This window comes from Macaca fascicularis, chromosome 20, assembly GCF_037993035.2.
Source record: "Macaca fascicularis isolate 582-1 chromosome 20, T2T-MFA8v1.1".
Taxonomy (NCBI): Eukaryota; Metazoa; Chordata; class Mammalia; order Primates; family Cercopithecidae; genus Macaca; species Macaca fascicularis.
In genome coordinates, this window is record NC_088394.1 from 63,128,544 (window position 1) to 63,150,228 (window position 21,685).

General features: G+C 47.2%; 1 protein-coding gene across 3 annotated transcripts in view; it reads left to right on the top strand.

Annotated features, from left to right (window-relative positions):
* The first annotated feature begins 3,302 nt into the window (after positions 1-3,302).
* The window catches only part of PHAF1 (phagophore assembly factor 1), a 38,212-nt gene continuing 19,829 nt past the window's right edge, over positions 3,303-21,685 (top strand). For 2 of the 3 annotated variants that reach the window (XM_005592194.4, XM_045382355.2), the window contains exons 1-4: positions 3,303-3,366; positions 3,481-3,601; positions 13,107-13,189; positions 18,466-18,549. In XM_005592194.4, the coding sequence (XP_005592251.1) occupies positions 3,538-3,601; positions 13,107-13,189; positions 18,466-18,549 (231 nt within the window). In that variant the 5' untranslated portion in view covers positions 3,303-3,366; positions 3,481-3,537. Of the gene's footprint in view, positions 3,367-3,480; positions 3,602-11,239; positions 11,382-13,106; positions 13,190-18,465; positions 18,550-21,685 lie in introns of all 3 variants that reach the window. The other variant, XM_065536869.1, reaches the window with a different exon arrangement.

Below are 21,685 nucleotides of genomic sequence, written 5' to 3' on the forward strand. Positions count from 1 at the left end.
TCACTGCAGCCTCAAACTCCCAGGCTTGGCCGGGCACGGTGGCTCATGCCTGTAATCCCAGCACTTTGGGAGGCCAAGGGGGGTGGATCACAAGGTCAGGAGATCGAGACCATCCTGGGTAACACGATGAAACCCCGTCTCTACTAAAAATACAAAAAATTAGCCGGGCGTGGTGGTGGGCACCTGTAGTCCCAGCTACTCGGGAGGCTGAGGCAGGAGAATGGTGTGAACCCAGGAGGCGGAGCTTGCAGTGAGCCGAGATCGCACCACTGCACTCCAGCCTGGGTGAGAGTGCAAGACTCCGTCTCAAAAGAAAAAAAAAAACAAAACTCCCAGGCTCAAGTGATCTTCCCACCTTAGCCTCCTAAGTAGCTGGGACTACATGCATGTGCCTCCACACCTGGCTTGTGTCTGTGTGTGTAAATGGGGTCTTGCTATATTGCTATATTGTACAGGCTGGTCTCAAGCTCCTGGCCTCAAGCAATCCTCCCACTTCAGCCTCCCAAAGTGCTGAGATTATAGGCATGATCATTACCTGGCTAGATAAACTTTTGTTGTTGACTGACATTATTCACAGAAATCTGCCTAGTATCCCAACAGGGAATTTCTTAAGGCTCTCCCTGACAACTTTGTTCTTCCTGTTTTGGGGATTACCCAAATTAGAAATCATTTTCACTTTGTTATCCAGAATGATGTGGTTTCTTCTTTGTCTTGCCTCTCCCACAACCCCACTGGGCTTATCCCACAATCCCACTGGGCTTATCCCACCCCAATTTAGGCCCCACCCATCTTTCTCCTCCAGAAATAAGTCCCCTTCAAGTTTTGAGAGTCTTGCTCTGTTGCCCAGGCTGGCGTGCAGTGGGGTGATAATTGGCTCATTGCAACCTCTACCTCCCGGATTCAAGTGATTCTCATGCCTCAGCCTCCCAAGTAGCTGGGACTACAGGCATGCACCACCACACGTAGCTACTTTTTCTATTTTTAGTAGAGACGGGTTTTCACCATGTTGGCCAGGGTAGTCTCAAACTCCTGACCTCAGGTGATCTGTCTGCCTCGGCCTCCCAAAGTGCTGGGATTACAGGCGTGAGCCACCACGCCCAGCCAGACACTTTTAATTGACTAAGATTGCTCCTCACCAATCTTTTTTCCCCAGATTTCCTTCCCAAGCTATCTAGCCTAGCTGCGCAACTAGGCTTTTTCTTTCTTTTTTTTTTTTTTTTTTTTTTGAGATGGAGTCTGGCTCTGTTGCCCAGGATGGACTACGGTGGCGAGATCTCGGCTCATTGCAAGCTCCGCCTCCCGGGTTCACGCCATTCTCCTGCCTCAGCCTCCCGAGTAGCTGGGACTACAGGTGCCGCCACCACGCCCGGCTAATTTTGTTTTTGTGTTTTTAGTAGAGACGGGGTTTCACCGTGTTAGACAGGATAGTCTTGATCTCCTGACCTCGTGATCCGCCCGCCTTGGCCTCCCAAAGTGCTGGGATTACAAGTGTGAGCCACTGTGCCCGGCCTCAACTAGGCTTTTTCTAAACATATCTTTAATGCTTGTCATGGTAAGGAATAATGACCCCCTGATTCCTGTCCTCTGCCACTCTATTAGGTATGATTGACAATGTTTTATTTTTCCAGAAATGTTCTTCCTTTTTGGTACAGCAAATGTTTATTTTTGTTTTTACAGAAAAAAAGCGGCGGGGGGGGTCATAGTATGCATACTTCCGCATCTGACTTTTTTCTCTTGGAATTCCTTCCACATCAACATAGAGACCTACTTCACTTTTTATTATTTATTTATTTATTTAGAGACAGGATCTCGCTCTGTCATCCAGGCTGAAGCCCCAGGGCTCAATAATCACAGCTCACTGCAGCTATCCTCAAGCTATGCTCCCACCTCTCAGCCTCCTGAGTAGCTAGGACTACAGGCCCAACCTACTGCCACCACACCAGCTAATTTTTTTTTTTTTTTAATACAGACTGGGTCTTGCTATGTTACCCAGGTGGTCTCAACTCCTGGGCTCAACCGATCCTCCCACCTCATTCTCCCAAAGTGCTGGGATTACAGCTGTGAGCACTGTTCTCAGCATTCACCTTTAAAAACATGTCTAATTATATATCTCAGGGTTTATTTATCCACTTTCCTACTGGACATCTCAGTGACCCAGTTCTGTTGTTTTGGCATACAGTGCTGCAGTGGACAACCTTCTCTATGTAGTTTATCAAACAGCGATTTCAAATTTTGATAGAGCCTCCCAAGATAAACTAGTATCAAGCCAGTTTGAGAATTTAGTATGCCACTCTCCCCTGCTGAAAACCTTCCGGGGCAATGTAATGGAAAGGACTTGGGTTCTGCCGCCTAGAACCAAGGAGCCTTGGGTCTTTAACCCTCTCTGGGCCTCATGTATTCGCCTGCATAAAGTCGGTATAATCTCGCGTCTCAGGTTGGTTGTGAGAACCCAGAAACTGCCTCCGTGAAGGCTTGGCATCAGCAGAGGCCTCGGTTGTCCTTTAGTTTCAGGGTGTCCTGGGGCACGGGCCAAAACCTCAGGCTGAACGTGCTAGAGGAACCTTCCTTTCCCTTGCAGATTAGGAAAACTGTGGCACAGAAAGTGCCATAGGGGTTGGTCAAGACCCCACAGCTTTGGTCCACGCTGCTGCGGGCGGCTTCGGATCCTGGTCCCGGGGGACTGCGCACATTTGGATGTGGTCAGCAGGGAGGCCTGGCCCGGCCCCTTCCCCTTCTACCGAGTCCTCTCCCCTAACCAATTCCAACCCTTAACGCCCACAGTCCTCACTCGGTTCGACTCCTGCCCCAGGGGCGACCGGGTGGGGACGTCATTCCTGAACAACTAAAAGCTGCTGCGGCCAGCGTCACCTCCAGCCCCAGCGGAGACGGTGGGGGCCGTAAGGCTTAGGGACTCCGCGTCCTCCCTCCAGCTGGGCCTCAGCGTGCCCTCTGTACTTGCCTTCTGCGACCAGTCAATGTGAGTCGGATGTGTGTGTGGACTGCAGACGGGTGTTGTGCAGCTGTGTGACGTGTGTGTTGTGTGGTGAACCGTTCTTTGTGTAGATATGTGACGTGTGTGTGCTGTGGTGCACGGATATAGGGGCTCACGAAGTACCGGACTCCTCGCTCCTAGAGCCCCGATGGTTGCCGACGTTACAGCCCTGCCCGGCTCAGCCTCAGCAACCGCGGTGGAACCCGGAGTTTGCGCGTGCGCGGCTCCGCCTCAGGCTCCTCCCCCGCGCTGGCACTCCCGCCTCCGCCGGCCCTCCCCGCGCTTTACGGCCCGGCACGCCACTTTTACTGCAGTCGCTCCCGCCGCCGCCGTAGCCCCCACCGTAGCTTGTGCTGCAGGTGAAGTGAAGTGAGGTGAGGTGTGGTGTTGGGCCGGTGCCGCCGCCCCTGCCGCGGGGGAGGAGGTGGAAAGTGGGGCTGCGGCGGGCCAGCGGGGGCGGCCTGTCAGCCGCTGCTTTGTCTCCTCAGCTTGGGTCCAGTCTGCGCTGCTGCACGGAGGCCGCCCGGGCCAGGCGAGCCGAACCAATGCTGGACTTGGAGGTGGTGCCCGAACGCTCTCTGGGGAACGAGCAATGGGAATTCACGCTGGGTGAGTTTGGGGTCCTCTGTCAGGACCCCATTCGCTGATCCTTGTTTTCTTCTGGGCTCTTCCCACCTCTGTTCTCAGTCTCTCACGCCCCTGCGCCCGCAGCTCCTCACCTCTTTCGTCCTCTCGGCTGTCCGAGCTCCAGGCACTAGACACCAGCTCCAAGTGGCCCGATTTGCCTGTCAGTTGCTCATCTCGGGTCTCAGCAGGGTCTCTTCTGGGACGGTGGGACAGTAGTAGTAAAGACAATAATAGCTGGCTCTCCCCAAATGCCTAATGCCCGGCCCTGCTCTTTTTGAACGTAATTCTCTCTAGTACCCTTCGCCGGCGCCTAAGGATAGGTACTATTGTTATTCCCATTTCCATTTTACAGACTAAATAATGGCTGAGAAGTGGCTGATCCCTCTGATCACCACTGTGGCCTGTGGTCTGTCTCTCACTGCTTTTCTGGGCTGTGGCTTCCTTCCCCTTTTTTGGATGGGAAACCTAGGTTTGGAACCCATGTTGGGGCTCTGGTCAAGGGAGTTGAGTTTGTGTGTGTTAAAGGAACAGCTGACTTGCTTCCCTCTCTTTTTTTTTTTTTTTTTTTTTTTTGAGACGAAATCTGACTCTGTCGCCCAGGCTGGAGTGCAGTGGCGCGATGTTGCCTCACTGCAACTTAACGCCTCGTGGGTTCAAGCGATTCTCCTGCCTCAGCCTCCCCAGTAGCTAGGATTACAGGCACGCGCCGCCACACCCGGCTAATTTTTGTATTTTTAGTAGAGACGAGGTTTCACCATGTTGACCAGGCTGGCTGGTTTCGAATTCCTGACCTCGTGATCCGGCCACCTCGGCCTCCCAAAATGCTGGGATTACAGGCGTGTACCACTGCACCCGGCCCCGCTTCCCTCTCTTTTGAAATGTAGTCTGTATCGGATGCTGTAAGCCTAAACCCAGACCTCAGTTGTGACAGGTGAAGGTTGGATGAAATAGGAGTTAGGGGGACGTAACATTTAGTTTCTAAAAGATGCAGTTTGGTCGTTTGGGGTTTGCTGGCCCAGCTTTCTCCCTTCACCCTCTCCATTCCCAACATCACTGCTTTTATGTGTACAAGGATGTTTGTATTCAGTAACCCCTGTGTGTTTACTTTGATGTTCCAGCACTAAGAAAAGGGGGTGGGGGTAGGTGTTGGTGCTGTTTGTTTATGCAGGCCTGAACTTTAATCACTCTAATGTGAGCTACTGGACTAAATCAGCTGCTTCATTGGATTATATATTATCCTTGACTCTGGAAGACTCAATTCTGTGGAGACAGTGTATTGGAGAAACCAGGTGGTACAGATTGCTGGTAGGGCCCTGCTGATACTTAGTGGCTACATACATCCTGTGTGTTGTAAGAGCCAGTTTTTGTTGTTGGTGTTCTGTTTTAAGACAGTCTCACTCTGTTGCCCAGGTTGGAGTGCAGTGGCACAATATCAGCTCAATGCAACCTCTGCCTCCCAGGTTCAAGCAATTCTCCTGCCTCAGCCTCCTGACTAGTAGCTGGGATTACAGGTATCTGCCACCATGCCTGGCTAATTTTTGTATTTTTAGTGGAGACCAGGTTTCACCATGTTGGCTAGGCTGGTCTTGAACTCCTGACCTCAAGTGATCTGCCTTGGCCTCCCAAAGTGCTAGGATTACAGGTGTCAGCCACCGTGCCCAACCATAAAAGCCGGTTTAATTTAGGGGTCTTGGTCAAATTCTTTCATAACTTACACCACTCCTGCAGAGTTCTTTCCAAAATATTAGCTGGTACGAAATGCTTCATTCTTTTGTGAAGCACTAACAGCTTAGTTGGGAGGCTAGTGATACCATGCTAATGCTGTTTGGCTTTTTGTTAACTCCTTTCCTTCCCTCTCCTTGACAGCTTCTACCCAAGCAAGATCCTCCCAGGGCTGGGTAAAAACCACAGCCATAGCTTCAAACTGTGCTTGATAGTGTGACTAGGTTGTGGATCTCTTGGTGGTACAAGCATTCAGAGTCCCTTGGTCAAAAGTAGTGGCTAGGGACTGGGTGCAGTAACTCATGGCTGTAATCCCAACACTTTGGGAAGCTGAGACAGGAGGATGGCTTGAAGCCAGGAGTTCAAGACCAGCCTAGGCAACATGGTGAGACCTCGTTTCTACAAAAAAAAAATTAGGTTAGTCAGGCCTGTAGTCTCAACTACTCGGGAGGCTGAGATGGAAGGATCACTTGAGGCTGGGAGGTCAAGGCTGCCATGGGTCATGATCATACCACTGGGCATGATCCTGGGTGACAGAGGGAGACCCTGTCTCAAAGAGACCAAAAAAAAAAAAAAAAAAAAAGTTAACTAGGATATTAATTGAGATCAGGATTTCCAGAAAACTGAGTGAGAGAGCAAGGCTTCTCTCGGAGCTGTTGTTTTGAGACCCTAACCCTGACACCTAGCTCTGGTAGTTTCCCAGGAATCAAGGATTTACATAGTTCTTTCAAACTGTCTAAATAGCAACCAAAAACAGTGAGAAGGGCATTTCTGTATATTAGGTCCAGAATTGAATTTTAGGGGAAAGCTCATAGACTGACCCAGAGCCTTCATGATTCCCGTGGGTCTTAAAATTCATTTTTACATGGTGTCTGCTTGAGAGATGGTGGTCATTTAACTTTATCAGTCATTTTCCACCCCTTTCAATCAGGAAAGTCATTTTCCACCTCTTTCAATCTCCTCCCTACCCCTGAACACATCCAAACTACATTTGGGGCTGTTAGGTAGGGATTGGTCTCAGAAGGGAATCTGTTTTAGAATTACATGCCTAGGCTAGTGAACCAGGAAGAACTTACCTCTTGCCACCACAAGCTTGTAAGATAGGTGTTGTTATCTCTTTTTGCCAGGTGAGGGACAGGTTCAGAGAGAGAGATGATAAATAAAAGTTGGCAAACAGGCATTTCCTGCTTCCCACGGCTCTGTCCTTCTGAGAGTGGACTCAACTTTGTCACCAGGTTTCTTATTGGAATCTGTGCAATTGCAGATGCAATTATCTGCCTGGCATCACAATGGGAAGCTGCATCCTGGCAGCTCCTTGGCTGCCTTCCTGGTGGTATAATGTTGGATGATTAGGGAAATGCCAGCAACACAGGGACAGGAAAACCTGGGCCAAGCAGAATCTCTGTGAATGTGAATGTCACTGATGGTTTGACCAGCGGTGGAGTAAAGGCAGTGCAGATTTGAAATGGTTTTTTTTTTCTTTTTTTTTTTTTTTTTTTTGAGACGGAGTCTCGCTCTGTCGCCCAGGCTGGAGTGCAGTGGCCAGATCTCAGCTCACTGCAAGCTCCGCCTCCCGGGTTCCCGCCATTCTCCTGCCTCAGCCTCCCGAGTAGCTGGGACCACAGGCGCCGCCACCTCGCCCGGCTAATTTTTTGTGTTTTTAGTAGAGACGGGGTTTCGCCGTGTTAGCCAGGATGGTCTCGATCTCCTGACCTTGTGATCCGCCCGTCTCGGCCTCCCAAAGTGCTGGGATTACAGGCTTGAGCCACCGCGCCCGGCCTTTTTTTTTTTTTTTGACACAAAGTCTTACTCTGTCGCCCAGGCGGAGTGCAGTGGCGCGATCTCAGCTCACTGCAGCCTCTGCCTCTTGCAATTATAGATGTGTGCCACTAGCTAATTTTTTACTTTTAGTAGAGATGGAGTTTCACAGTGTTTACCAGGCTGGTCTCGAACTCCTGACCTCAAGTGATCCTCCCGCCTCGGCCTCCCAAAGTGCTGGGATTATAGGCGTGAGCGTTTGTGCTGGGCCCTGAAATGTTTTCGATGAGAGTTGCAGAATGTATTGATGCAGAGGCAAGTCTCTGAATTTGTTTTTGAAATTAGTCTTGAAAGGGACTAAAAAAGGTAGATTTAAAGGGTCAGTGGAGAAAATACCTTCTCCGAGATTACCTTGTTCCACAGAAACTGAAGGCTCAGTGTGTTGAAGGCATCATCTACCTCTGTGAATTGCTTACAAACATTGAAAATTAAGTAATAAACAGTGCACAGTGATTCATGCTTGTAATCCCAGCACTTTAGGAGGCTGAGGTGGGGGAATCACTTGAGCCAAGAGTTTGAGACCAGCCTGGGTAACATAGTGAGACCCTGTCTCTATTTAAATAAAAAATAAATAAAAATTTTTTAAAAAATGATCTTATTCCCTGAAGAACTTAGTCTAGTGATAGAGAAGGATTATAGAAATAGTTCGTTTTATTATAATCAAGTAGAAGATGTATAGGGTACTGTGGAGGGGAAGAAGGGACTTAACCTGACGTAGGAGTTCAGAGGAGGCTTCCTGCCAACCAACAGGAGCTGGAAATCTTCTAGTCAAGTGAAAGAGGAAAAGAAGAACACAGGAGAAAAGATAAATGATGTGTGCAGGGAACTATAAGCAATTTGGTATTATAATTAGAGCATGATGTACTGGTAGAAGAAGAAAATGGATTTCCCATAGTCCCAATTCTGTTTGGTTTTAGCTGCCTGGGATACTATCAAGGATACTTTGTGCTGGAATCTGTGCAAATCTGTGGAAAAGAGGATATGTATTAGTGAAGTGTATTGTGGGCATTGGTTTAGGAAGAACTGGATTTGGCAAGGTGGGGAAGGAGGAGAATTCTAGAGGTTTTTGACTTGAGAAACTCTGTTAGATGTTGGACATACATATTGAGACCTAGAATACAGAGAAGATGAAAAGATCACTTTAATCTGTTGACGTTTATTTGCCTTTAGATGTATATAGAAAATAGATGGAGATATGAGTCAGAAACTGGGTGGTTAGTTGAACCAGGGATGAGCAGAAGAAACATAGCCCATTGGAGAGACTTGGAAAAGTTAGAGGAGAGTAGTATTGGTGGAGAGACAATAGGAGTTCCAGAGAAAGAGGGTGGTCAACAGGATTCATGGTATAGGACCTAAGTGTTCACCTAATTGCTTTGTTTCACAGATGTGCATGACCACCGACAGTTGTGCCTGGCACAGTGATTGGGTGCTGGGAGGTATTGAGGTGAACAAGACAGACAAGGTCCTACCTCTGTGAGGATATAAGGGAGACTAACAAATAAATGGTATGAGAGACTTCATTGAATAAGGCGGTTAGGGAAGTGAGGTGTGACCAAGACCTAAAGTGCAAACAAGAGCCAGCTTTGGGTAGAACATTCCAGATTCCAGCAGCAACAAGAGCTAATTCAAAGGCCTGAGGTGAGAAAGAGCTTGATGTATGCAAGTAACAAAGGGTGAACGGTGAAAAGAAGATGTAGATGGCTAAGATCCAGAATATTCAGGGCCTTTGGTGATGACATGTTGCTTGGGTTTTATCTGCCTGCAATGGGAAGCCCTTCCATTGAGAGGTTATAAGCAGGCAAGTGATGAGATCTGTGAGACAAAGATTTGTGCGGTTTAGAAGGCTGACCATTCTGTTAGAGCTGGGATAGTGCTCCTGTTTCTTTGCCATTCATATAGTTAGTTCCCTTTAGAGATCTTTCGTAGCCCTCCTTTACCAGTAGCTGTGTGATGACCAGTCATCATGGCTGCTTCATCTGCTCTGGGTGAGTTTCTTCTTGGGTGACTCAGGATCCTAAGATGCTGAGACATCCTTTGATGTGGTAAGTGGAATCCTCCCTCAAGAAACTGGCATGGGCTGGGAGCGGTGGCTCAGGTCTATAATCCCAGCATTTTGAGAGGCCGAGACGGGAGGATAGCTTGAGCTCAGGAGTTTGAGACCAGCCTTGGTGGCATAGCAAGACCCCGTCTCTTTGGAAAAAAGAAAAAGAAAGAGACTGGCCATGTGGATCAGAGAAACCATGCAGCCTTCCTCTTTCTTGACATCTAACTGACTGAGCTTGTCTGTCTTCTGCACATGGATGTTTGTCCATTCCTCCTGGGATTGACAGCATAGATGTTCCTCCATTTAGGAATGGCAAAGGTGAGGGATGCATCCAGCTTGTTCATATTCTCGAATATTTATTGAGTCCCTACTATGTGCCAGGTTTTATGCTATGAAAGGCTGAAAAGTACTTTTTAATTTTTTTTTTTTTTTTTTTTTTCGAGACGGAGTCTCGCTCTGTCGCCCAGGCTGGAGTACAGTGGCTGGATCTAAGCTCACTGCAAGCTCCGCCTCCCAGGTTTACGCCATTCTCCTGCCTCAGCCTCCCGAGTAGCTGGGACTACAGGCGCCCGCCACCACGCCCGGCTAGTTTTTTGTATTTTTTAGTAGAGACGGGGTTTCACCGTGTTAGCCAGGATGGTCTCGATCTCCTGACCTTGTGATCCGCCCGTCTCGGCCTCCCAAAGTGCTGGGATTACAGGCTTGAGCCACCGCGCCCGGCCCTACTTTTTTAAAGATTATAAGTCAGCCTTGCGATGATTGCCTTCAACTTTCTTCAAATGAAGAATGGCCTCTCAGATGAGGGCAGAATCAGATTGTTTGTTTAAATGAGATGAGCCATGAGCTTTTTACCTTCTTTTTTTTTTTTTTTTTTTTTTTTTTTTGAGACGGAGTCTTGCTCTGTTGCCCAGGCTGGACTGCAGTGGCCGGATCTCAGCTCACTGCAAGCTCCGCCTCCCGGGTTCACGCCATTCTCCTGCCTCAGCCTCCCGAGCAGCTGGGACTACAGGCGCCCGCCACCTCGCCCGGCTAGATTTTTTTGTATTTTTTAGTAGAGACGGGGTTTCACCGTGTTAGCCAGGATGGTCTCGATCTCCTGACCTCGTGATCCGCCCGTCTCGGCCTCCCAAAGTGCTGGGATTACAGGCTTGAGCCACCGCGCCCGGCCGAGCTTTTTACCTTCTAATTAATTTTTCATCTGTAAGCTCTTTTTTGCACATCTCATCTCTTTGACCTGGAGGCCAACTGATTTAAATGTGAACTGGCTGCCATCGGATGAAGCCATGGTCCCTTTTCCTTCCTTTCTCTTGTCACCCATCCTACAATCCATCAGTCCCACTCAGTAAATATTTATTCAACAGTCACTGGATTGGCCAGGTGTGGTGGCTCACACCTGTAATTCTAGCACTTTAGAAAGCGGAGGTGGGAGGATTACATGAGCCCAGGAGTTCAAGACCAGTCTGGACAACACAGTGAGACCTCTTCCCTACCAAAAATTTGAAAATTAGCCAGTTGTGGTGGCACATGCCTGTAGTCCCAGCTACTTGGGAGACTGAGGTGGGAGGATCTCTTGAGCCTAGGAGACAGAGGTTTCAGTGAGCTAAGATTGTACCACTGCACTCCAGCCTGGGTGACAGAGTGAGATTCTGTCTCAAAACAAAACAAAACAAAACCAGTCACTGGGTGGTTAGCTCTGAGCAGGGTATAAGGCATCCAGAGAGTGGTGAACAGCAGACACACTGTTTTCAAATTCATTTAACTATTAGTCTTTGTTTTTTGATTGTCCAGGACCTGTCTCTATGTGTGTTTCTACTTGTTTAAATTATAATGGACTCTGGAAACATTTTTTTTTTTTTTTTTTTGAGATGGAGTCTCACTCTGTCACCAAGGTTGGAGTGCAGTGGTGGCATCTCAGCTCACTGCAACCTCTGCCTGCCAGATTTAAGCAATTCTCCTGATTCAGCTTCCCGAGTAGCTGGGACTACAGGCACGCACCACCATGCCCAGCTGAATTTTTTTTTTTTTTGTATTTTTAGTAGAAACGGGGTTTCACCAAGCTGGCCAGGCTGATCTCAAACTCCTGACCTCGTGATCCGCCCGCCTCAGCCTCCCAAAGTGCTGGGATTACAGGCATGAGCCACCGCACCCAGCCTGGAAACAAACTTTTTGATGGTCTCGGTGAGTCCTTAGAATGTTGGAGATGTCATTGGAATTTGGATTACTTAAACTGGAGGCATATGTAAATCTGCTTATAATGGGCCATGAGTTAAAGAACCAAGTGTTAAGAGTTAGATATTCAGGAATGCCTCACCCTGTCGCTTTTTTTTTTTTTCCTCCTGAGGCAGCACCTGGATCTGTCACCCAGGCCAGAGTACAGCCTCCACCTCCCAAGCTCAAGACATCCTTTCACCTCAGCCTCTTGAGTAGCTGGGACTACAGGAGCACACCATCATGCCTGGCTAATTTTTTTTTTTTTTTTTTTTGAGGTAGAGTCTCACTCTGTAACCCAGGCTGGAGTGCAGTGGTGCAATCTCGGCTCACTGCAAGCTCTGCCTCCCAGGTTCATGCCATTCTGCTGTCTCAGCCTCCCAAGTAGCTACAGGACTATAGGCACCCACCACCACGCCCGGCTAATTTTTTGTTTTTGTTTTTTTTCTGTTTGTTTGTTTTTTTCAGTAGAGACAGGGTTTTGCCATGTTAGCCAAGATGGTCTGGATCTCCTGACCTTGTGATCTGCCCGCCTCGGCCTCCCAAAGTGCTGGGATTACAGGTGTGAGCCACTGTGCCCGGCTGCCTGGCTAATTTTTTGATTTTTTGTAGAGGCAGCGTTTCATCCTGTTGCCCAGGCTGGTCTCAAACTGCTGAGCTTAAGCGATCCACCCACCTTGGCCTCCCAAAGTGCTGGGATTACAGGTTCGCGTGAGCCACTGCACCCAGCCCCTGTCACAATTTTTTTTTTTTTTTTTTTGAGACAGAGTCTCGATCTGTCACCTAGGCTGGGGGTGCAATGGCATGATCTTGGTTCACTGCCACCTCTGCCTTCCAGGTTCAAGTGATTCTCCTGCCTCAGCCTTCTGAGTAGCTGGTCCTATAGGCGTGTACCACCACGCTCAGCTAATTTTTGTATTTTTAGTAGAGACAGCATTTCACCATGTTGGCCAGGCTGGTTTCGAACTCCTGACCCCAAGTAAAAAAAAAAAAAAAAAGTTAGCTGAGTGAGGTGGCTACACTTGTAGTCCCAGCCCCAGCTACCCAGGAGGCTGAGGCAGGAGAAATGCTTGAACCTGGGAGGCGGAGGTTGCAGTGATCCAAGATCATGCCACTGCACTCAACCTGGGCAACAGAGCAAAACTCCATCTTAAAAAAAAAAAAAAAAGATGCATGGACCTTTTTTACATTTTACATTTTTATTTTTTTAAAGCTTATTAACTATCATTAGTGTTAGTCTCTTTTATGTGTGACTCAAGACAATTCTTCTTCCATTGTGGCCCAGGGAAGCCAAAAGGTCGGGGTTTCACCATGTTGACTAGGCTGGTCTTGAATGCCCGACCTCAAGTGATCCTCCCGCCTTGGCCTCCCAAAGTGCTGAGATTGCAGGCATAAGCCACTATGCCTGGCCCATGCATGATTTTTGTGATATCCACCACCACAGATAAGCAAAAGAGTCCTTGCATTCAAAGAGTTGGACACCTGTGCACAGTCCAAGTATTCTCTTAGTGCTTGCTGCTTAACTTTATTGTAGCTCTTACTGCTTATTGAACTCTTATTTACTCATGTATCTGTAGACCTTAGTAGCCCCTAAACATCCCCAGGCTTTACTATAGGGACCAGTGCCTAGTGAAGTGGTAGATGTCAATAAATGTATAGCCAAAATAACCACACAGGTTTCTTGCTTTATTTCAGGAATGCCTCTGGCTCAGGCAGTAGCCATTCTTCAGAAGCACTGTCGCATCATCAAAAACGTCCAGGTTCTCTACAGTGAACAGGTGAGTGGTGGCTGATTTGTTTATTGAAATAGCATCCCTCGGCAGTGAGTCACTTCCAGAGCTGATGCTTTGGGAAAGGCTGACTGGCAAGGATAGCTGTGTTCGAATGGGAGAATCTCTAGCACCAGCCAGTTATCAAGTATCTTTTCTTTGATTCTGAAACTTTTGCTCTTGATTATCTAGTGCAGCTAGGTTTGGAAGAGCAGTAATAATTGAACCTGTGTTTCACCTGTGCTCAACTTGCCTACAGGCCCTTAAACAGGGACTTTTCAGTGGTAGGTTGCTTCAGAGGCTGTCGCTGGTCTTTTAGGGTGCTTACCGTCCACTTCCGTGTTTAAAATTGTCTTTTCTGCTTTGTTGGTTAGTTTGTGTTCAGGATTGTTGTAGTGCAGATCTCTAGCGAGCACAGCATACCAGATTTGAAAGGAAACAGATATAATTCACCCCTTTATCTCTCTCAAAGTGTAGTCTTCCCACCACTGGACTCTCCGAAATCTGCAGTTCTGTGACACAGACCATGTGCCGCCATGTTGAACAGCCTTTGTGGTGTCCTATGTGTCACAAGCCTCAGGGAATAGTTTTGAGCCTACAGAGGCTAAAGGATGTCCTCAATGACTTCTCTGAGACCCTTTGAATACTAGTTTGATTATTTCAGTTCTATTTGTTCCAATTAGTTTCAGATCCTAAAGCAAACAAATGACAGCTTATTTCTGACATGAAGAATGTTATAAATTATAGGTGGGCAAAATTTCTGAGAGGCTTCTCAGTTTGGCTTGGAGCAGAGTCGGAATTGAGCCTGTTACCTATACCCAGAGATTACATTCTGCCATGTTGTACCCCTCTACCAGCCTAGTGAGACCCTCAGGTGAGAGATCTGAGAGAACACATGCTTAGTCTCCAAGCAAGTGCTTGAGTATTCATGTGCCTGTGACAGAACAGAGGACTTGTAGGAGTGCGCAAGGTTTCTTGAACCAGTGTGAATTCTCAATGCCAAAGTGGATTCTCATTAATTTTATTTATTTATTTACCTTTTTTTTTTTTTTTTTTTGAGACAGAGTTTTGCTCTTGTTGCCCAGGCTGGAGTGCAATGGCGCAATCTCAGTTCACCTCAACCTTCACCTCCTGAGTTCAAGCGATTCTCCTGCCTCAGCCTCCTCAGTAGCTGGGATTACAGGCATGTGCCACCATGCCCCCGCTAATTTTGTATTTTTAGTAGAGACAGGGTTTCTCCATGTTGGTCAGGCTGATCTCAAACTCCCAACCTCAGTTGATCCACCCACCTCGGCCTCCCAAAGTACTGGGATTATAGGCGTGAGCCACCACGCCTGGCCTATTTAACTTTTAAGAAAATGTATTTTACGGCCGGGCGCGGTGGCTCAAGCCTGTAATCCCAGCACTTTGGGAGGCCGAGACGGGCGGATCACGAGGTCAGGAGATTGAGACCATCCTGGCTGACACAGTGAAACCCCGTCTCTACTAAAAAATACAAAAAAACTAGCCGGGCGAGGTGGCGGGCGCCTGTAGTCCCAGCTACTCGGGAGGCTGAGGCAGGAGAATGGCGTGAACCCGGGAGGCGGAGCTTGCAGTGAGCCAAGATCACGCCACTGCACTCCAGCCTGGGCGGCAGAGCGAGACTCTGTCTCAAAAAAAAAAAAAAAAAAAAAAAAGAAAATGTATTTTACTTTTTTTGAGACAGTATCTTGCTTTGTCACCCAGACTAGAGTATAGTGACACGATCACAACTCACTGCACCCTCAATCCCCTAGGCTCAAGTGATCCTCCCACCTCAGCCTCCTGAGTAGCTGGGACCACAGGTTCATGCCACCATGTCTGGCTAATTTATTTTTATATTTTGTAGAGATGGGGTCTTACTATGTTTTCCAGGCTGGTCTCAAACTCCTGAACTCAAGTGATCCTCCCACCTCGGCCTCCCAAAGTGCTGGGATTACAGGCGTGAGCCACCATGACCAGCCAAAATTTTTTTCTTTTTTCTTTTTCTTTTTTTTTTTTTTGAGGCGGAGTCTTCACTCTGTTGCCCAGGCTGGAGTGCAGTGGTGTGATCTCGGCTCACTGCAAGCTCCGCCTCCTGGGTTGGCGCCATTCTCCTGCCTCAGCCTCCTGAGTAGCTGGGACTACAGGCGCCCGCCACCGCACCCAGCTAATTTTTTGTATTTTTAGTAGAGACGGGGTTTTCACCAAAATTTATTTCTTATATCACCACCATCATTGTTTGTTATTCCAATATTTGGGTATAAACAGTGCTAGCATTAAGCTGATTTCCCCCAATATCTTCTAAACAACTTTAACACATTAGCAAATATGGGTTTGACCAGGCACCGTGGCTCACACCACTAACCCCAACACTTTGGGAGGGCCGAGGCAGGAAGATTGCTTGAGTCCAAGAGTTTGAGACCAGCCAGGGCAACATAGTAATTCCCCATCTCTACAAAAAATTAAAAATTAAAAATTAACCTGGAGTGATGGCGCACGCCTATAATCCTGGCTATTCGGGAGGCTGAGGTGGGAGGATTATGAGCAGTGAGGTATGATTGTGTCATTGCACTTCAGCCTAGGTGACACAGCAAGACCCTGTCTCAAAAAAAAAAAGGGGGGGGTTTTGAGTCTGAATCCTGATTTAGATCTCTGCTTTTCTCATTTGTAATTCATGAGAGTTGTGGCATATTAATAAGTAATCTAGTTATCTTTCTGTAAAACAGTATAGTTTCTTGATAATAGAATAATCTTCGGGTTTGTTTGTTTTTGAGACAGACTCTCGCTGTGTCACCCAGGCTGGAGTGCAGTGTCACGATCTCGGCTCAGTGCAACTTCCACCTCCCAGGCTCAAGCAATTCTCCTGCCTCAGCCTCCTGAGTACCTGCGATTATAGGCATATGCCACCATGCCTGGCTAATTTTTGTATTTTTAGCAGAGATGCGGTTTCACCATGTTGGCCAGGCTGGTCTCAAACTCCTGGCCTTAAGCATTCCACCTGCCGCGGCCTCCCAAAGTGCTGGCATGAGCCACCGCACTGAACCAATGTGATGCTTCTTAAATTTGGGTCCTGTTCTCTTCTTCTGCCTACTTTCTTCCCTTCCTTACCCATTTGTCTCTTTGTTTCCCAAATGCAGAAAACATTTTGTCTGCATTAAACGTTTCAGAAATATCTTCTTGTCTGTATGCAAATCACACCTTGGAAATGAAATGTCAAGTACATCCCATCTTTCTTAGAGGGATAAGGTATTAACTAGTAGCAGATACTTTTTCTGAACTGCTTCATATGGAGGACAGCTAGGTTACTGGAAGAACCTGCTTAAATGCCACATAGTACATGTGTATTTTGGTTTTAGAGATATAAAGTTTAATAAAACATTGACTCTGAAAGTAATTTGATTGCTTTTGAAAATTGCTAGGTTATGTCCTGAATTATAACAATGCCAGGGGAAAAAAAAAGATCAGATCTTGGGAAAGTATAGGAAAATCCAGATCCTGGCACATTCCTCCTCCAAGCAAGATTCCTGAGAGACTAAAATGTTGCTTCACTCTGCTTACTTCCATGGAATGGCTCTCTCCAAAATGGAACTTTGTGTTCTGGGTTGATACTGGTAATCCAAGGTCAGAGTTCATTGTTCCATTATCTTGCTTGAGACCTAATGGTTTAGACATTCATATAGACCTACTAGAAAATTATAACATTCTTCCTTTAGTTTTTGTCAAGCATGATGGTACTACCTGGGCCTGCTGCCTTGTGGGGATCATTGGGATGGAAGGAAGCAACCTGCACTAATCCCAAAAGACTCTTAGGAGAGAATTTCTCCAATAAGGCCAACACCAGCAGTGACTTGTGGCCTTCCAGCCTGTGTCTTTGTCTCTGATAGCCATATCTCCATCATTCACTTTGTCTAACTTGAGAAGCTCTATAAAGAAACTAAACTTTTGGCTGGGCGCAGTGGCTCACACCTGTAATCCCAGCACTTTGGGAGGCCGAGGCAGGTGGATCACGAGGTCATGAGATCGAGACCATCCTGGCTAACACAGTGAAACCCCGTCTCTACTAAAAATACAAAAAAATTAGCCGACCGTGGTGGCGGGCGCCTGTAGTCTCAGCTACTCAGGCGGCGGAGGCAGGAGAATGGCGTGAACCCAGGAGGCGGAACTTGCAGTGAGTGAGATTGTACCACTGCACTCCAGCCTGGGCAACAGAGCAATACTCCATCTAAAAAAAAAAAAAAAAAAGAAAGAAACTAAATATTTTGAGCAGCTATGTGTTAAAGAAGGGTGGGGTTTTAAATGGTGTTTTTCTTTCTACTATTGGGCAGCCTCGATCAGGGCTGTGGAGAATCTTCAGACATTGAATCCTTGAATTAATTGAATTGGACCAGAAAGACGCAGATGGGGCAGGCACAAGAGGAGAGTGCTGTGTGCTCGGTATTGGGCTAGGTGCTTTCTGACCTACTGTCTCTGTCCTCCTAGCAACCCTGGAGGGAAGGGATGAAGGTATTCCTATGAAGAAACCAGAGCTTAGAGAAGTTTTGAGAGTTACCTAAGGTCACCAGGGTTCTATTCACTGCTTTGTTCTGCTACTCCCCTCCCCCAGGATTCAGAGGGGGCAAATGCAGAAATGTGACTCTTTAGATCTTTGATTTAGGCTTTTCAGGAAGAAGCACATATGAAATGGGATGGGAGGTTGGTGGGAGAGAGAAGAGGGATAAGAGGGTCATCTCATAATCAGATCACAGTATATTTCTTTGTCCTAGAATTTGATCTAAACCATCAAAGAATAAAAATGTGTTGCCTGTGGATGGTACGAACAGCCCGAGTCTGAATGGATGTAGGTTCAGCTGGTAGGCGTAAGCAGTATCTACTGAGTTTAGATCCTGGACTAGGCCTTTTCACATGACGTGTATTCCTCACCAACTGCTCTGTAGGTTCGATGGCAATGAACTTCATACCGCATATGTGGACCCTGGATCCTGAAAGGAAAATGACCTGTATACTCATATAACTTTGTCCCTTTTCCCAGGTATTTTTACTCAAGCCCAGAAGGGAGAGGCTCTTTTCATCCGATATTAAGAAACAGCAGCTGCAGGCTAGAAGTAAAAAACACCATGTATTCATGCAGCAGTTTTTTTCTGGTTTCCAAGCATCATTAGCTGGAGGAGAGAGGGACTGCCTGCACTTAGATATTCCCTGTGTGTTGCATTTATATTGTAAGGCTTTCAGTAGGTGTTCGGTGAATAAATCAGTTACTCAGAATGTGTTTTATTTTTGTTTTGTAGTCTCCTCTAAGCCATGACCTCATTCTTAACCTGACTCAGGACGGGATCAAACTACTGTTTGATGCTTTCAATCAGAGACTTAAGGTAACTATAAATGACAACTAATGTTTCATGTCCAGCTGGGCCAGTCTTTCTGGAGCTGATTAGTATGTGCTATTGTGAGATGTTTCAAAAACTTATAAGTAGGTGTGGACTTCTTTAGTTCAGAGATCACTACAATGTAGGGAACTGAAGCTGTGCCCATTCCCCTAAAAAGAGGGAAAATGGAAGTGGTTGGGATGGTCATAAAGAGGCTGGGAAGAGCTGCTTTCCCAGGCTCCAGAGGGGAAGGTGAAAGAGTGTTGAAGATTTGGGAAACATGCTGTGGGGAAGGGGCTTTCATGTCCAGGAAAACAAGATAGTTTTACTTTATTCTTTTGTCAAACACTGTAACTTGGTTAGAAAATGGAAACTGTTCTTCCTAGAATGCTGGGGCTTGGGTTAACACCACCAGCAATGAGTTGATTCTTTAACCCTGAGGAGGAAATGTAATAAAACAACTTACTAATATGTGGGGCTATCTTAATTGGCATTTGAGTGCAATTTGCTAATACCTGTTTCAGTCCAGTCTATTTTTTTGTTTTATTTTGTTTTGTTTGAGATGAGGTCTAGCTCTTTCACCCAGGCTGGAGTGCAGTGGCTCAATCTTGGCTCACTGCAACCTCCACCTCCTGGGTTCAAGCAATCTTCTGCCTCAGCCTTCTGAGTAACTGGGACTACAGGTGCACACCACCACACCTGGCTAATTTTTTGTATTTTTAGTAGAGACGGGGTTTCACCATGTTGACCAGGCTGGTCTCGAACTCTTGACCTTGTGATCTGCCCGCCTCAGCCTCCCAAAGTGCTGGGATTACAGGCATGAGCCCCCGTGCCCAGCCCAGTCTTTTTTTTTTTTTTTTTTGAGACAGAGTCTCGCTCTGTTGCCCAGGCTGGCATGCAGTGGGGCAATCTTGGCTCACTACAACCTCTGCCTCCCAGGTTTAAGCAATTCTCCTGCCTCAGCCTCCTGAGTAGCTGGGACTACAGGTGCGTGCCACCACGCTCGGCTAATTTTTTGTGTTTTTCGTAGAGACAGGGTTTCACCATGTTGGCCAGGCTGGTCTCCATCTCTTGACCTCATGATCCACCTGCCTTGGCCTCCCAAAGTGTTGGGATTACAGGCGTGAGCCACCGTACCCAGCCCAGTCTGTTTATATATACTCTGTTTATAAATGCCTGGGCCTCACAGGTTAGTCATGTGACACCAGAGTCATGCCTCAAAGTCATGAGGTTGAATGGGCCCTGGGCAGTGGCATGCCAGAGTTGTTGTCCTTGGGTTACGGAGTAGCCTTTCCAAAAGACTTGGGTACTTCCCAGTTCTCATCATCCATGTCACAAGTGAACTGCTAAGGAGAGAAAACAGAATGTGGAAAGAAAATCAGTATGTGGAATTAGAATTCCTCATTCTATCCTGTCTTCATGGCCAGAAGTTCCACACTGGGAAAGGGCAGAGGATAATCATCAATATGGCATAATCACTAATTGGGGGGAAATTAATCTAGTAACATGGAAATGCCTTTACAAGTAGTCATTTCCCTTTGACTTGGTAAAAGTCCACTTTAGAAAATGTAACCCAGAAACACTGGGGGAAGGTAATGGCATTTCATGGTAATGAGAAGCTGGAAGTAACCTAAATGGGCAACAAAAGGGATGGCCAGCAGCCCATAGAATCACAGCATGGTGAAGACAATGTCATATGTTTAGTGAGTGCTTAGTACATACTAGGCACATGGCTGGGTGTTTCACACGCATTTTCTAATTTAATCCTAACACGCCTGTGAGTAGGAACTGTTTACTAGCAAGACAACCGAGGGACAGAGAGGATAAGTAGGCTACCTGATGCCAGGCTTTTAACTCAATATTGACAATATATGGTAGCTGACCACTTAGGCTCTGTTGATGGGTCTGGGAAATAAATGAGAAAAGCTGAAGAAATGTACAGAAGTGTGAGGAATGGGAAGTACCTTTGGATAGGAAAGGAGATAAAATCGAACCGGCAATCCTCTTCTGCTTTCTGTGGGATCCCCATGAAGGAGAGACTGGGGTCCTGCCTGAGTGTTCTGGAAACTGAGCAAGTAATCACCCAGATGTTTTTGGTTGGCACCAGCGTGACCTGACCTGTCTTCCTGCCCTTCCATCCAACACCTTGAGAATCCGCCTCTTCTGATGCTGCCTCCTACAGTTGCTCCCCACCCCCTGCCTCAAGCCTAAGAGAGACAGCCCTGTGGAATGAGGCTTTATAAGTCACAACCTTTACAGCCACCTGTCTTTTCCATTTTTATCTTGGCTGCTGCCACATCTCATCCCCTCTGGGGAAATCAGGAGCTTCTGTAGCCCAGAGGTGGAAAATTATGGGTTTTAACCTTCCCAGGGGCTTGTCCCTGTAGTGCAGCAAGCTCCAAGAGATGAAATCTGCTTATTCATGCTTCTGGTGACATGAAGGACTCCAGGGTGGCCAGCACTCTGGGTCCATTGCCACAAGTACTGCTTCGTCCCCTGTGATTAGCTCTGGTCCACTCTTTTCCTGTTGATCAGGCAGGGTCGAAGCACCTATATGTGTTAGATCCATATGGCTGTTGGCAGGTGGGGTGCCAGTGATACAGGAGGAATATCGTGCAGGCTCACTTGCACAGGGCGGGTGGTGGGAAGCTTTGGGGGATGATTGGCCAGCTGTAGGGATAGAAGTGAGGGAGGTGAGTGCCTGCGCCTGCTATGAGCCTTCTGGCTGAAGGTAGAGGCCCTCTGCTAGACGAGCCTCAGTAAAATGGCATGCCAGTTTGGCATGGTATACTCCCATGCCCAGATATTCTGAAGGGGACAGTGGCTATCTTCTGAATCATAGCTGTTCCCCTGCCCTTCCTTCCACAGCCCCTTCTGGCACTTCTTTTCATGCTTTCAAGCTTCACACCAGGCAGAATTGCCTAACATGAATTGAACACCTTCCCTATGCAAATTAATGAGTCCCTCAAGGGGCTTAACTTAGTGGACCAGTTAATAGAATACACAAGTAGGGAGGAAAGGGTTCATTCCAGTGCTGTGATTGCCTAGCAGAGGGAGCAGTTCTTTCTAGCATATAGGATCAAAAGAGCTACATTGTAGGCAAGAAGTTTCCAATTTGGTTCAGTGTTGTGGTCTCTAAATA